At 47.2% G+C, this 16,054-nt stretch overlaps 1 protein-coding gene across 1 annotated transcript; it reads right to left on the bottom strand.

The window, feature by feature from the left end:
• Nucleotides 1–3,213: 3,213 nt before the first annotated feature.
• Nucleotides 3,214–13,059, bottom strand: LOC108157097 (muscle segmentation homeobox). The gene is made up of 2 exons (XM_017288962.2): nt 11,378–13,059; nt 3,214–4,477 (listed from the first exon to the last, which is right to left on the bottom strand). Exons 1-2 carry the CDS (start codon nt 12,693–12,695, stop codon nt 4,140–4,142), a joined length of 1,656 nt encoding a protein of 551 aa, XP_017144451.1. The 5' UTR covers nt 12,696–13,059; the 3' UTR covers nt 3,214–4,139.
• Between the last annotated feature and the right edge of the window lie 2,995 nt (nt 13,060–16,054).

Raw genomic sequence — 16,054 nt, forward strand, 5'->3', positions numbered from 1 at the left:
CAATTTACGTTTGTTGAACTTGCTGTCTGTCAGTGGATGGAATGGATGATGTTAGTGCTGTTGCTGGTGTTCGTCTGGAAAAACTACTGTCTGGCTATCACCACGAGTACGAGTACGAGTACAAGTATATCTTGCATAATCATCCCATAATGAGCTCATTTGCATGTGTTTCAGTGTGAGAGTGAGTGTGTTAATTAAAAAATGTTATGCTTGGCTTTGCACACCCCTCCACCCGCCACCCTCCACCAGCCACCCTCCACTCCACTCCCAATGGGGTTGTCTATGCCGAAACTACTCCTTATCAAGAATATAAGATGTGTTCGCGATCGATGTTCTTCCTATCTAACAGTTGTCTGAATCCGAAAGACTTAATCAATTTAGCAGAAAACAACACTGCACATCATAACTGCTCTCGACTCTTCCCCGATTCGACATCCCTCGATTCCCATTCACATTCACCGCAAGTCGTCGTCGTCGTCGTAGTCGTCGGCGGCGGCTGGCCCATTGATAACTTTGAACACAAATATTATCATTGTAAATGCGCCGCCTCACAGTTGGGCGTTAATATCAAGCTGTGACCTGTGAGGTGGGGGAGCCAGTCGATATGGATACTGGCACTGAGATTGCGTCCAATGGGGGCTACATTTGATTGGGCACTGAGCGACAGACAGGGAGAGGGTCAGGGAGAGGGACTGGGACTGGGACTGGAACAGAGACGACGCCAAACAAATGCCCGCAATCAGCGCAGGCGGCGCTCGGTCCATTAGGCCAGATATAAAGCTTAATTGCTGGACCCGGCCAGGGCGCAGCAGGCGACCAATGTGACCAGGCTCTGATTATGCTGCCGATGCTGCCCGTTTCGTTTCTTCCAGGGGGATTTGGGGCTCCAGGGTTTAGGTTCCAGTCTGTTTCGCTGCTTGCCAAATGATTTGATTACGTTTTGATTAACGCATTGCACTTTCCGAAGCAGTGCGATGCGATGTGGTGTGGTGTGGTGCGTTTTGCATGCAGCACCAGCACCGGCACCACCTGCGGCTACCTGAAGGCGTAGCCGGGCCTAATTAATAAACAGACGCGGGGACGATCCAGACCATACCTGACCCCCCCTTGGAGTGGGGCATGGGCGTCAGTCGTTGGCGTCAGCGTAGGCAGGGCATTGTAATTATATACGCGTAATTAATTGCCGCGACAATCGATCTGACATTCGAGATAAAATCCCGCGGCTGCTGTAGAAAATTTGCATTCGTTGGCGAACGCATTTATCAGTATTTGATGAATAATAAATGCATAATTATTTAATTATTTTACTTCTACCCAATAAAACAACCAGCGATTGCATTTTAATTGTTAACAAATTGAATGCAAATCGTATGAATTGTTGGCAGGTGCTTCTGCGCCCCCCTGGGGCTTGAAAAACGCGGCATAACGAGGCTTAGATATATGTACTATGAGTATGGAGAGGCGAGATTAACGAGCAATGAATATGACAGGTCCACATTCACCTTCGTCTAGAACTATGAAATTTACTTCCTGGTGTTCGGGAACTTAATATTACAAATATATGGGGTCCATAGTCCAATCAGAATGAGCTCCAGGCTTACAAATTATTCAGATGCGATTCAGAGACATCTGCTTGTGCGCCTTGACATTGACCTAGCTCTTGCTGCTGATTAAGCATTGGCATTCGGACTGAGATGATGGTTTAATCAGCTTTAAAAGAAACTGCAATATTTCTATAAATATCATGTACTTACAGAACTATTTATTAGCTAAGATTAGTTTCAAATTTATCGACTGGTATCTCAAAAGGGTCTACTTTTTAGGTGTTTTCCCTTTTAAATTTGAATTGAAACAAAACCCCCCTTTGCTTCCAGACTTTTTTTGCTAAATTATTTCATAGATTTTATTTAATCATCCAAGGGAAAACCGTACAAAAAAACTAACCACTCCAAAACAATTTGAACAAATATTTGTTCACACCAAACTGAAACGGAGCTGAATTCGTGGAATATTTTTTGCTTATCAGCTACAAAACTGGCAAATAATATTTTAATTTATTTATTGAGCACACACGCACTCACACACATGCAGATACACACACAGAGAGAGGTACACTTGTTAAATAAATCAAAATAACAAAATTATTTGACGTGTTGCTGGCGTTGCGACGCGACGTTCAGATTGCTGCTGGGACTGCGGCCGACGTCGTGTTATTTCCATTTGTAATTAAATTAATTGGGTTTTAATTCAATGCGATAAGAGGCAGCAGCGGCAGCAGCAGCAACAGCAGCAGTCGGCAGTCGGCTACCACTGACGCTCGGCCAATTGTCAACAACAAATGGGGGAATAAATGGAATTCAGATTCGTTATTGAACCCGGCCTGACACTCGACAAATCGCGTAGAAATAAAAATTATAATACAAACAATTTGATAATCACTCAATTTTTAATCTTAATTCGATGATTGCTCGCCTAACCAACGCTCGGAGAGCGCAGAGAGTTACGAGAGTCAATAAGTATACGCCATGTGGGCCACATATGCTCCCCGTCCCGTGCCACAGCAACCGCTTGCCTGATTAATTAAATATTAATTGCCTGCTGATAAGAATGTTCTGTCGCTTCTCTCAGCCTCAGCACCAGCCTCAACTTCAGGCTGAACTCAATCCAACACGATCTCTCCGTTCATTCCAGGAACAACACAAGAAAAGCATCAAATGCCCCTGGCAGTCGTTACACAGTTGAAGGCGCATTCTAGGACCTCCAGACGTACTTAATTGGCAGCTAACTGCCATGAAAAGCGTGAAAAGCCCCTGGCGATTGGCTGGACTCATTATATCATACCCCAATTGCACTCAGTTGTTTGTTGGCTGATGCAAGTGGCGTTGTTTCGTATGTAAAGTGCTCATTTTTAACCTAATGAGCTCTACGCAAATTTGCCTTTCTCAATTCGCAATGGAGGTCCAATTCAACACCTCAGCAGTGGCTTGCAATAAGGCAATCGCTGTTACACAATCATTCACTTAGGTGGAAAACTTCACACTTTAATCAAATCAATATACCATAGAGATTAAGCCCAGAGTAAATAAATTTGATGGCCACCCATAATGAGCTTGATGAATCCCCATAGCAATTGATTTTCCATGCCATCATCTTTAACTGAATTAAAACCAAGTGATTTCTTAAATTTTCTGTATAATTATATATTTTTTTTTTAATGATTTTTTGATGATTCTTCTTCTGCACTTCTTGTGTGTTTTTTTTTTTGGATTTCCACTTTTGAAATTTTTTTTTTCTTTTTTTTAAGTTTTGATGTTTCATTTTTAAACAACTACAGAGGATTAACGCTATATGGTATTAATATAATATTATGCATTTATGAACTATGTGTATAGGTCTGTGGTATTAGGTATATTTAAAGTATATTTAACGGCATAGTTAGAGCTTTAGATTAGTGTAGTTTAGTGTAGATGCTTACAGGTATTTTTTAAATACATACGATCCATACATCCCTCCATCCATCGGATTCTTTTGCTAGACTGACTTACGATGCAAATTACAATATAATCAAATATCATTTTAGTTGATGCCTTTCCGATCCGTTCCGTTCCGTTCTTTTCTCTTAATTTGTTTAATGCTTATTGACTTGAGTTTTGCAAATAAATTACTTGTGATTCTGTTAATTAATTTTGCGGCTTCTCCTTTAACGAATTAACGAAACATTCAAGATGGGATTTACGTGCTAAGATTTATGTACAATTAGGAAACATTTCTCTGCTTGCTTTCGCCTTGATATATACAATGTTCGGTTGGGTATGGAACCAGCTCGCTATAACTATCTCTTTAGATCTCTCTATCTCTCCCGCTTATAGTATTTACAGGGTGCATTTGAAACAACATTTGGAAGTATCGTAACATAAAATGCGCTAACATCACAGCAAAATTTTGGGGGTTTTCCGCACATCTCAGGCTCAGGCTCAGGCTCAGGCTCAGGCTCCAGCTCCTGCGCCTGGTCCTGCACCTGGTCCTGTTCCAGCGGGACGTGGCTCAGCTATTTGGTTATCGGAGTGCCTGCTCGGGGGAGGGCTATGGCTCGGGTGGCGTTGGTGGCGACCATGGTCGTACACCAACTGGGCCGCCACTTATCCCAAGTGCATCAGACTGGGGTGGAAGTAGCCGGCCATGGCCCACTGGGCGCCGGGCGCTCCTCTGCCGAGGGCGGCCATCTTGATCTTCTCGATCTCGGCCTCCTGCAGACGCTTTGCCTTGGCCCGACGGTTCTGGAACCAGATCTTCACTTGGGTCTCGGTGAGCCGCAGCGAGGAGGAGAACTCCGCCCGCTCGGCAATGCTCAGGTACTGCTTCTCCCGGAACTTCTTCTCCAGCGAGAGCAGCTGCTGTGTGGTGAATGGAGTGCGAGGCTTCCGGTTGGGCTTGTGCTTGCGGAGGTTGCACTTGATCCGAGGCGGTTCATTGGCATCTGGAAGTGGACAAGGGAGGAGAAGGTGTTGATTAGTTGATTGCTTAGATTTGTCCAATTAGAGGAGCGCAATTTGCATGCAAAGTAAAGGCTGAATGAAATGCTGTCAACGATTGGCTTTTGTCTCTTCTGGCTGCAGGCTTCTGGCTGCTGGCTGCTGTCTCTGTCCTTGGCCTTGTCACGGCTAAAAGCAGCGGCCAAGACAGCAGCGACGGCAACAACAATATACGGTAATTACTCCTTTAAGTGGCCAATAAATTTGCTGTCTAAACTATTTGTCAGACAAAGCAGCAGCCGCAGCTACAGCCAGCCAGAGCGACGGGAAATGCATTCCCTGAGTGGTCCCCATACAGCATGCCCCACTTGATTCTCTCTCTCTCTCTCTTTCTGTCTCTCCGTCTCTGTTGCTGTTTCTCTGTCTCTGTTCGATTCTTGCAACAGCAAAACAATTTTAATTTGGGCATTTTGTTTTGGCAAACAAAGGCACAGAGCAGAGACAGAGTCAACAGCAGCAGAAAGAAACGTGCAATCCTTATAAAGACTCAAGCAGCAGCAGCAGCAGCTGTTCCCTGCCTCATGCCCCCTACTGCATGCCCCATGCTCTGGCATTCGGCTGGAGTGTTGTTAATGAAAGTAATGAGCCTGCCATGAGGCTGCGCCAAACCACAAAGATGCAAATGGCATTTTAAAGATGCAGTCAGTCCGGGTCAGATCCCTCTCCGTTTGAGGCACGCGTAATTTATTGAGCATTTTGTTTCGAGGCACAGCCAAGAGGAAGACATCTCCGCAGTAGCGGTGGCACTGCCAGTGGCAGTGGCAGGAATCAAAATAAAGACAAATGCAAATGATATGCAACGCTTTAATTTTACGCATAATTACACAAATTGAAATTGTCGAGTGACAAACGTGGCCAAGACCCCAACCAGATGGTGGCCAGAGATGAGCCGGGAGCAGGGGCAGAGAGCATGCCTTTGTAATTGCTTTTTATGCCCTGCATCTGGGAAATGGGGCATGCAACAACAACAACAGCAGCAGCAACAATAAAGAACGGAGTATTCATCGATATATAGGAGTACGAATATTCCCAGCCCAGAGACCCCGAAACATGATGTGTTCACACACATTTCCTGGCACGTTGTCCAACCCACCATCAGGCCATAAAAATCCAGCTTATAGTGAGAGCCAGGCCAGTGCCAGAGCCAGATCGAATCAAAACTAATAATCAACTTCAGGATGGAACTGGAACTGAAACTGCACTGTGGGTAAAGACTGCAGGGGGGGACTGCAGGTGATCGGCTCATTAAGTAATTAGTGTGACATGTCAGAGTTATGTTAATGCCCGATCAGCTCCGATCGGGCCGGGCCTTATCTGTCAGTGATATGCATATAATTTCACTTATTTGTGTCTTTCAGTGTTTCAGCTTTTCAGTGTTTCAGTTTCTGTATGCAGGTCGTAAAAGCATTTCGTATGGCCTAACAAGGTGAAACGAAATGTGAACACTCCGATAAAGCCACCAACCGATTCCACCAGCAGTTCAGTTCCCATAATGAAGAGGCCACACCACAGGCCACATCTCCAGCAGCAGAAATTTGTTACAGACTCGGAGACGCGCTCTCCGGCTTGGCCTCTATAAATATAAATATATTTTGTATTTTGTATTTCTTCTCCTCCCTGAAGCCGAAGCCTGCTTTTGGCTGCATTCTGTGTGTAGTCTGGGGCTTGTTTGGTTTTGTTTGGTATTTTGTTGTCGCTCTTGTTGTATTGACCATAAATTAGTTGCCAAATTAGCATATAAACGGTCCGGACAACTTTTAGAGCTCTTTTTTTCGTTGTCTCTGCATCGACTTTGATTTTATGATTTTTCATTACAATAATATTTATACAATTTTAGTGGCTGACTCGTGGTGATTATTGGGCATCATCCGTGGATTATTGTGGCAGTCGTTTCAACATATGATCATTTGCAATTCATTCTTTCAGTGTGTCGATCGTAAAATCTCCTCCAATAATCCTCCTCCCATCATAATGATAGCTGTATTGGTGGACTTGAGGGATCCGAAGAGATGATACATTTGGTTCATCTGCATTTGATTTCGATTTTAGTAAGAGTTTTCACTTAATGTCTCGTTTCGGTTTCATTTTAACAACTTTTTTTTGTCTCTAGACTCCTTTTGCATTTATTTCAAAATTAATTGCTCATTTGTCGCTAAATTGCTGGAATGGGGTTTCCATTGCAGTTGCAACTTGCTGCCAGAAACCGTAGCAAGTGAGCTGCATTCCCCGCCCGACTCCCCCCCAAAGGCCTATTACAAAACCTGCAGCAATCCAAGACAGAAAGAGATACAGATAGTGGGCAGAGGCAGAGTGAGACAGAGAACAGACCACGCACGTCCAAACCCGAGTGCGAGACTCGTTTTCGCCTTTTTGCTCTTTTATAGGCATTGTTGTTGCTGCCGTTGTTGCTGGCGTTGTTGCTGTTGTTGCTGTTGTTGCTGCTGCTGGGGCAATACGTCGCCAGCATCGCCATTGCCAGTGCAAATACATGCCACAAACGCCAATTGTGACATTTAGCCTATGTTTGTAATGGATTTTCAATTAATTTGAGTTCTCCGGTGTATTGTAGACGAGACAACGTATAAGACCCGATACCAACAGCAACAAACAGCAACAGCAAATGAGACAGGCAACAAGCAATTGTGAAATTTACGCGTATCGTTTGGCGTTGCCAATACCAAAGTAATACCAATACTGGCACTGGGATTGGCACTGGGACTGAGACCGAGACGGAGACAGAGATGGAGACCAAAACCGAATGCCCAAACCAATCTTGTCCCCATAGAGTGACTGGGCCGCGTCTCTATATAGCTATATAGCCGACGGTGACAACGCTCGATTGATTTGCGGTGCAAATTGCTGGCAATTAATTCTTCATTAAAGCGTTTTCGCATAGCAGCTTCAGCTCGGACAACGTTTTTGCAGTGAAAATCGCCTTGGCTTTTGCAATACAAAGAAAACAGCAAAATGAGCAGATCTTTGGATCGCTGGATCGGAGATCGATTGAGCGCTGGTTCGATCGTTCGTTTGGCTAATGCAATTACACGCTTACGGTCAAACGGCAACAGCTACTCTTAAGGGGCCGTCCTCTTACTGATTTCATAATGAAGGATTTTAATTAGCACCAAATGTGTAAAAGGTGCAAAGGAGAGCGGGGCGCACCACTGGCGTTTTACCAGCTAAATGAATGATTATCTCCAGATCCAGGAGGGGGGATGGGTCCTTTCTCATACCCATACTCGTACAGGGCTATGTTATCCCTAACACTTGCCGGACAAGTCAATTAATTAGTGAAGTGCGCGTCAATAACCAGTTGGTTTAGATAGCTCTCTAAGTAGTTCACTTCTGCCCACTGGCGGCCGAGATCGCAGACAGGAGCTACGCCTCACAAATCTTGTCATATTGCATGTGCTTCCACATGGTTTTGCAATGAAGTTCACATTGCAATCGGCGCTCTGGCTGCCCCTGGGCAAGATAAGCTCCGTAGATAGTAGTGCCACTCCATCCACGTGGGTTGGGCTCTGCGGCACACACGCATGCGCCTGCCTGCCGCTGTCCCATATGACAGGTTCCAAATGCTGTTTAATTACTCAGCTGCTGAACAACAACCACATCTACGAATACGAATACGAATACGAATGCGCGTGCGAGTGCGAATGCGAGTACGAACAGCAGAAGTTCAAATTAGTGGCACTGCCAATTGTCTACAAATATTTAGCAAATGTTTGCCGTTGTCTGAATGTATTCCTCAACCTTGCGGGGGCCTATGCAGTGGCTCTTCTCCCACCTATGCCTGCCCCGCCTGTGCCACACCACCGCGCCGCCTCCTTTGGCTGCTGGCTGCTGCCTTTGTCTGGCTTCCTCTGTCTCCGCCTTCCTCCCTGACTTGGTAATTTAATGCAAATAAATTTTATTTGCCAAAACATACATCAAAATGTCTGCGCCAGGCACACCTACCCCTTCCCGCCTTATCCGCGTGTGTGTGTGTGTGTTGCATGCAACGTTGTGTGGATGTGTATTTAGTACAGCTTATGCACGTTAGATGGCGTGCAGAATGCAAATATTATTTCAGCTTTTGACTGCCGTTCGGCGTCTTCGCTGGAGCCTTGCAAATGGTGTTAAAACGCATGCAAAAGCCCCATCCCCTGCCGCTCCCCCCGCTCTGCTCAGCTCTGCTCTGTTGTCCACTCAATCCTCGCCAGATACTAGTCTACACAACCTCCAGATACTCCTCTTCCTCTTGCTCTGCCACCAGATACCCCCAGCTCCTCGTCCAGCAGCCGTCTGTCAACGTTTAAATTGCTGCCAACCCGTTGAAAATTGCGTGTTTTGGGTGGGCGTAGCTGACATGCCACACCTACCGTTTTTGGCCAGGCTTACTCCCTCTCTCTCTTTCACTCATTCGCTTGTGTGTGTGTGTGTGTGTGTGTGTGCGTGTGTGCTGACTTCTATGTACTCCACGTATTTATGCAATGACTCCCAAGTTGTTGCTCGTTTGTTCAGCTTGAAAATTAATTTCTATAATGGCTGCCAAGAAATGCAGCTGCAACGAAATGGTGGCTCGGATGGGGGTACGTGACTTGACTGCGCTTCCAATTAGTTAAATTATGAAAGCACACGGGAATTCTTCCACTTTTCAGCACGATAATAATTGAGTTTTCCCTTTGCTGATGGATGGTGTGGGCCACACACCAGAACAACCCATGACGGCTGTGTGTGTGTTCCGAAATCCTAATCGGAGACAGTTTACGTTAATAGGCCGTGAAAAAATACTAACCAAAAGAAAGGGCCGACAAACGGTAGCGGATACCAGATACAGTTTAAGATACAGATACGTTTTCAAACGGAGCACAGTAATGCCACCTACAGGTACAGATACTTCAAACGTTCTGGCAAGGCACTAAGTACCTAACACTTGACATAATGCGGCGGCAGATAGCCCTCGGCACAGGTCGCACAAGCCACAGGCAGAGCCATAGGCAGAGCCATAGGCAGGGGCAGTGGCACACAAACGGGGATCCGGGGATCCGAATCGGGCTCGGGATCGGGATCATCAGTCAGTCAGCGGCAACCTGCTGCGCTAATGAGACCTGCTGAGGCAGGGCCAGAGACTGAGCAGAGCCAGGGGGGAACCAGAAAAAACAGCTGCCAAATGAAACAAAGTGAAATGAAGTTGTATACTTATACGTATACCCGTCTCCCCGTACTCCCATGTTATATATGCAGCAGTTGACAGCCAAATGACAAAATAAGCGGCAAATGTTTGGAATAGTTTGTTCTTCTATAAAGAGGGACAAAGGAGAACTCAAGTGGAAGTGGGAGACGATGATGATGATGATGGCTAGAGAATGATGAAGAGCCACATTAAGATTGATTCATTTCGATTCTAGAATGCGTTGACATGATTTCCTATCGATTGATGAGTACCTCAGAGTTCCCGAATCGAATTTCCATTCTCTCCGTAGCCACTCATTACCATAACCCTAGTGGTTTCCATAACTTTGGAGCATGCAAAATACTAGACGACGCCCTTTCATGACTCTTGGCCCGGGCCGCACTGACAGCTTTATAAAACAATGCGAGGGTCCAGCAAAAAAGGCCCAGCACAGCACAACAAAAACAGGAACAATGGCAGCCACAAAAACGCTGCAAATTTACACTTTTTTGCTGCTGGGGTTTTCCTTGCCGTATTGCGGCTGGTGTTTGTTGGGCAACTTTAAAAGGCGGAAACGCAAAGTTCGCGGATGCCAGAATGGAAGGTAAAGTTCACATGTCCGTCAGCCGGGCCGCCGCATCAAAGTGCGACTCCTTCGGGTGTGCACTCTTTTTTGTGGGCCAGGAAGTGGTGCATGGTGCAAAGTGTGAACTGTGCATGCAGATACAGATCGCTTAGACTCGCTTCAATTAGTCTGGTCAGTCAGTCAGTCAGACAACCTTTTTATGCGATTATTATTAGATTTTCTTTCGTTTGGGGGGCTGGCTGCCACAGACCGGAAAACGCCGACCGCCGAAAAAAAGCGACAGCCAATGAATAATCAGACAGAGCCAATTGAGTTAAATCAAAACCGACGCGACGCTGATGCTGACGCTGATGCTGACGATGTGGTGGATGAGATGATGATGAAGCGAGTAATGGGCCACCAGCAATCAGGCATATTTCATTGTTTTATTTAAAGCATCACAGTAATAATTGCCACGCACTTTGACTACAACCGAGAGACCCAACTGCCGAGAGGACCAGCACTCATGATCGTGCTCATGGAGAGGGCGATGGGCGATGGGCGGCCATGATGGAGCACCCGCATTGGAGAGAGTCATTGTCGCCGGCGTGCCTCATCGATGCCAATTAAGGCGAGGGGCAGCAGTTAATTGAATTAAAATGCGACACAAAATGGTGCAGATAAAGCAGCCAGAGAGAAAGACAAAGAGAAGGAGCGAGGTGTGGGGTGAATACCTCCATAAGCTGTATCGGTTATGAATATTTTCCTAGCTTTGAATGGAATATGCATATTGCTCAAGGAAACATTTCGAATTTCAGACTCAATTAAGCAAAGTTATATCCGCTGAAGTCTATCATTTGCCATTTTCCAGGCGGTTAAGTGAATATTTTCATTTCCAAATGAACAAACGGGTTAAGAAAGTTCAAATTTCTCAAAGAACAAGGAGTTTTATAAATAACAGGGGAAAAAAACCTGGAACATGGTTTGAAAAGCGGCTTAAAAAACCCTCAACAGAATCGGCTAAGCAAATGTTTCCGCCAAAAGTTTATCATTTCCTATTCAGACACATCATGAGGACACGTAAGACAACATTAAAGAGTAACATTAATATAAGGCGACACTTACCTCCACCGAATCCTTGTCCCGGAAACAGGCCCGGCGGCCCAAAAGGCGGCATTTGCCGGGCGCCCGGCCAGGGCACACCGGCACCCATGCCTCCCCAGGCTACTGCAGCGGCGGCCAGAGCACTGAACGGCGTCGGTCGGATGGGCACGTGTCCGGAGGCGGCCAGAGCCGCCGGCGAGAGGATGGTCGATTGCATCTGGGATGAGGGATTGCCGCCGTGGGGCGACTCTAGCGACTTTCTGCCGTCCAGGCCGTCGGGTGTGGAGCGCGGCGAGTCATCGGCATTCATGTCCTCGATATCCACAATGGAGTCCTCCTCCTCGTCGTGATCCACATCGTGCTCGTGCAGCATGTCCTCGTCGTATTCCAATTCTGAGTCCGTGTGGCTGCCCAGCGGCGAGTGCCGCTCGTTCTTGGCGGGTGTGGAGCTTCCCAGGTGCGCTGTCCCCGCTCCTGCTCCGCTGGCGGCGGATGCCACCGGCGTGGAGTTGGGCGTGGAGCTGGTAGAGGCGGGTGGGGATGTGGCGCGGGCATCGGCCTGGGCCTGTGCCTGACGCAGTTGCGCCATCGCCGCCGCTGCCGCCGCCTGCTGATGTTGGTGCTGGGCATGGGCGGCTGCTGCCGCATGGGCGGCGTGCAGCAAGTGGGCGTGGTGGGCTACGGCGGCGGGATGGAAGGCATGCGTGGCTGTGGGCTGTCCCGCCGGCGGCATCTGCGGTGGCGGTGTTCCCGCTGCACTGCCTTGGGAGAGGGGCGAGGTGGCGGCGGAGCTGGAGAGATTCGTGGGCGCATCGCTGGCCTGGTTGGTGGGCGTCCGCGGCCGCGTGTCTGCGAGGAGGGAGGCCACACTGAAGTTGCTCAGCCGGGAGGTGGTCTTGTGGAGGTGATGCGGTGGATGCACTGCAGCCAGCTGGAGAGCCGCCTGCTGCTGGTGGTGCTGTTGCTGCTGCTGCTGTTGCTGCTGGTGATGCTGCTGCTGCTGTTGTTGCTGGTGATGCTGGTGCTGTGCCTGTGCCTGGGCCAGGAGATGCTGCTGGTGGGCCAGCAGCAGGGCCGACGGCGATGTGGGACTGGAGAGCGGATGGAGTCCGGCCGCATGGGCCGTGGGACTGACGCTGCCCATCGAGGTGAGGGAATTGGCCAGGCTGTTGCTACCGCTGCTGCTGCCGCTGCTGCTGCTCCCGGAGCTGTTGCCCAGCGCTGTGGTCGGCGGCACCGTCGGGCTGGTCATCGTCTGGCGCAGACCCGTCACTGTCATGCTCGTCGCTGTGCTGGTGGGGGCTGTCGCTGGCGCTGGCTTGCTGGAAAGCTTTAACATAAAGCCTTCAGGGTCTGGGTTCGACTTCGAATTCGATGCGGCAGTTCGTTCACTTGGTTCGGGGTTTACTTGTGGGTTTTACTTAATGGTTTTATTCTTGCATTGCTCGTGGCATTGCACAGAGATACTCTTGTTCGAGTATGTTGTTTGTGTCGTTGTGGGTAATTTGTTTTGATTATCGTTTAATTAATTCGCTCGTTCATCACACGCGTTCCTCAGATACATTTATATACACGCACAGAGTCACCTTCACACACGAACGCGCTGCTGCTGCTGCTGCTGGATCTACAAGACGGAGAGAGAGATCTACGGAGAGACACGTCCTCTTGAGATCACGTTCACGAGTAAAGTGAACGACGGTCTCTGCGGCTGCCTCCACTGTGGCTCTGTGGCACTGCAGCGCAACCACTGTGCGCGCTCACCCACACCACTGCACGCAGAGGCACGCACACACAGCCGCCCGGTGGTGGCTTTTCAAACCGGCTGTCGAGGGACGACTGCCCTCGCGCGTTCTCGCTTGCTCTCCCTGGCCGCGCCATAAGCAGCGACACCATTTTTATTGGCCTAACTGTTTCGTCGCTCGCTCTCTCTCCCGCTCTCTTGTTGCGTTTTTTCTCGCGCCGCTGCTATTTCTCCACTTTTCTGCTTGCGCCGCCTTCTTTTCGACTCTGTCTCGCTTCCAGTGTGGTGAGTTTTGGACAGAGACGGCTATACGCCGGAGCACAGTAGCTGTCCCGCTCGCACGCCTAATTATTATTGAATAATTCAATCTTTCGAGCATTTTTCCTATACGAATGGGTATATGTTTTTCTGAGTTGCTGCGCTGCGCGTATTAGCATTTTATAACAAGCAGCGGCCGTCCGCTCCGTCCGTTTCCACTTTGGTTTTTCACTGTTTTTCTTGGATCGACTTGTCTTCTTTTTCTCTTGTTTGGTTTTTGTTTTTGCCTAATGCCGTCTCGTTCTGTCGCGTCACAGCTGCGGCTGGTGGCATTCATGACTTCATTTGAGTGCTCGCTCGGCAAATGCTGCCTACTGCCTGCCGCCTGTCAACGTAATTGGCGGCGTCGTCGCTCCGTCTGGCCCGGGATGCTGATGCTGATGCTGTACCGCCCCCTCCCCCCACTCCACATCTCTCCGTAGGGAAAGGGAACCAAAATTTAATTGGTACTCCGTGGCGTATGAGCAATGTCCTTAGCGAAAATAACAATATAATAAATAATAAGCCCATCATTATCATGGCCGAGCATCGTCAAAGTCGACGGCACGGCACGGCACGGCATTATCGCAAAGCTGCAATCTCGGTCAGGAAATTATGTTTTTTCTTCTTTTTTCTCGGTTTTGCCTTTTCTGTCTTTTATGTCGCTCCTTCGGTGCGCACAACGCACCTCAAAAGATAAGCCATAAAAATCGTATCTGAGACCATAAATCAAGCATCCCTGGGCCCTGGCAAATCAATCACATATACACACACACACACACATCTACAAATACCAGATGCACAGATACACAGATGCGAATACAAATGCATATAAATGTGAAATATGTAGAATTTTGAAACCCCTTCCAGAACGACTCCAGCGCCCAAATAAGCTTTATAATGGGATTCGCCATAAATTGCATAAAATGGAAGATTTCCTCCTCTCTTCCTCTTTTTCTTCCCACTGTGTGTCTCTTTCTCTCCCTACCCCCCGCTCTGCTCATAATTTTACTCTACAAATTAAACTCATTTTAAGGATTATTATGTGAAATTGTTGGCTTGAAAAGTTTTGCCAGCCATTGTTCTGCTCCTCTTTTGTTGGAGCTTTTCGTGGGGCAGGGTGCAGGCAGCAGGAAGTGGGTGGCGGAGAGGTGGCTGTGTGGGCGGGCGGAGTCTTTCCATTGGGAGTCTTTCCATTTCGGGGTGAAAGTTGGTGAAAGGATTGTAATCGCTATAGAGAGAGTGGGAGTCAAATAAAGAGCTCAATTAGAACAGTCGAGGGAGGAGAATGAATGCTGGGAGCTCATTAGGAAGCTTACGAATGGAAATTAAAAATTGTTTATTATTTGATATAATCTTTCATTAATTTAAAGGCGAACAAAATAAAGGAAAATAATGGGAGCTTTAAATGAAAAATAAAAATTTAATTATACTACCACAATTTCAATTAATTTATTTGCTGTTGCGGAATATTCCGACAGAACGCTCTAGAGAATTGGATTACGGCGAAAATATTGTTCAAAAACGATCTCTAATAAAGGGAGATTCATTTCAAAGTCCCTCTCGAACTAGATATCAATAATCCCATTTATTATCTTCACACATTTACCATCCACTCAATTAACAAATGATATATGTATTTCTCTTTACCACATTTCCACCGCCCCCTTTCTGCATCCCGCACCGCTCAGCCCCCGCATCTGGGCACTAATGAAAACATTTCAGATCTCGGACAGTTGAGCACTTCATTATACCCGAGTATTCCGCTTTCTTTTCAATTAAACATTTTCAAATGCCAACCAAACGCGATAATAAAGAGGAGGAGGATGGATGGATGGATGGCTGAAGGCCCTCTCCTCATTAATATCATTGTCTTCATCTCATTTTCTCAAGTCCGTTGGCCGTTGGCACAAACAATTATAGCCAATTACAAATATTAATTTCTCAGACGAAGCACGTCGAGAGTGTTTCTTTCATTTTCCTCCGCGTCCGACCATCATCATCATCATTATTCATTGCGCTTTGAAATACGCAAATGAGAGCCGAAAAAGAATATACATATATACTCGTATACTCATATATAAAAAAAAACGAGGCGCAAATTAATTTTTCAATAAGCATCAAAAGCGAGTCTCCCCCTCTTGTACTCCATCCAACGGCCCAAGATGAAACGACACCGGCAGCGGGGCTGCCAGTTGGCCAACAACAAGTCCACGCTTTGGACCAACTTGGCCAATTGATAAATGGCCGCCGCTTTGGCTCTGCCTCGGGCTCTGGATCTGGCTGTGTCTCTGACTGCGGGCCCCTGTCGATGGCAGTGCCGCGTCCAAAAGCGGCTTGTATGTAAATGTTTTGATAGTTTTTCATAATTTTTCGGAATTTATATTTCTCTCCGTCCGAATCGTGTTTGATTTTATTTGCCGCCCCGTCACTTGGAAGCTGTCCGCGGGGCTGGGGCAGGAGTGGGGTCTCTCTCTCTCACTCTGTGTGTGTGGGTGTTGCATATTTATGTGGGTCGAGTGGAACGTTTTTTTTTTTCCATCAATTAAATGAGAATTTTGTTGCTGTTTGTGTGCCTGGTGTTTTATTGTGCAATTAATTCGGAATTGAATTGCATAATTGTTTGTATCCGAGAGTGAGCAATTACCCAGTCAACAAAT

Source organism: Drosophila miranda, chromosome 2, assembly GCF_003369915.1.
Source record: "Drosophila miranda strain MSH22 chromosome 2, D.miranda_PacBio2.1, whole genome shotgun sequence".
Classification (NCBI taxonomy): domain Eukaryota; kingdom Metazoa; phylum Arthropoda; class Insecta; order Diptera; family Drosophilidae; genus Drosophila; species Drosophila miranda.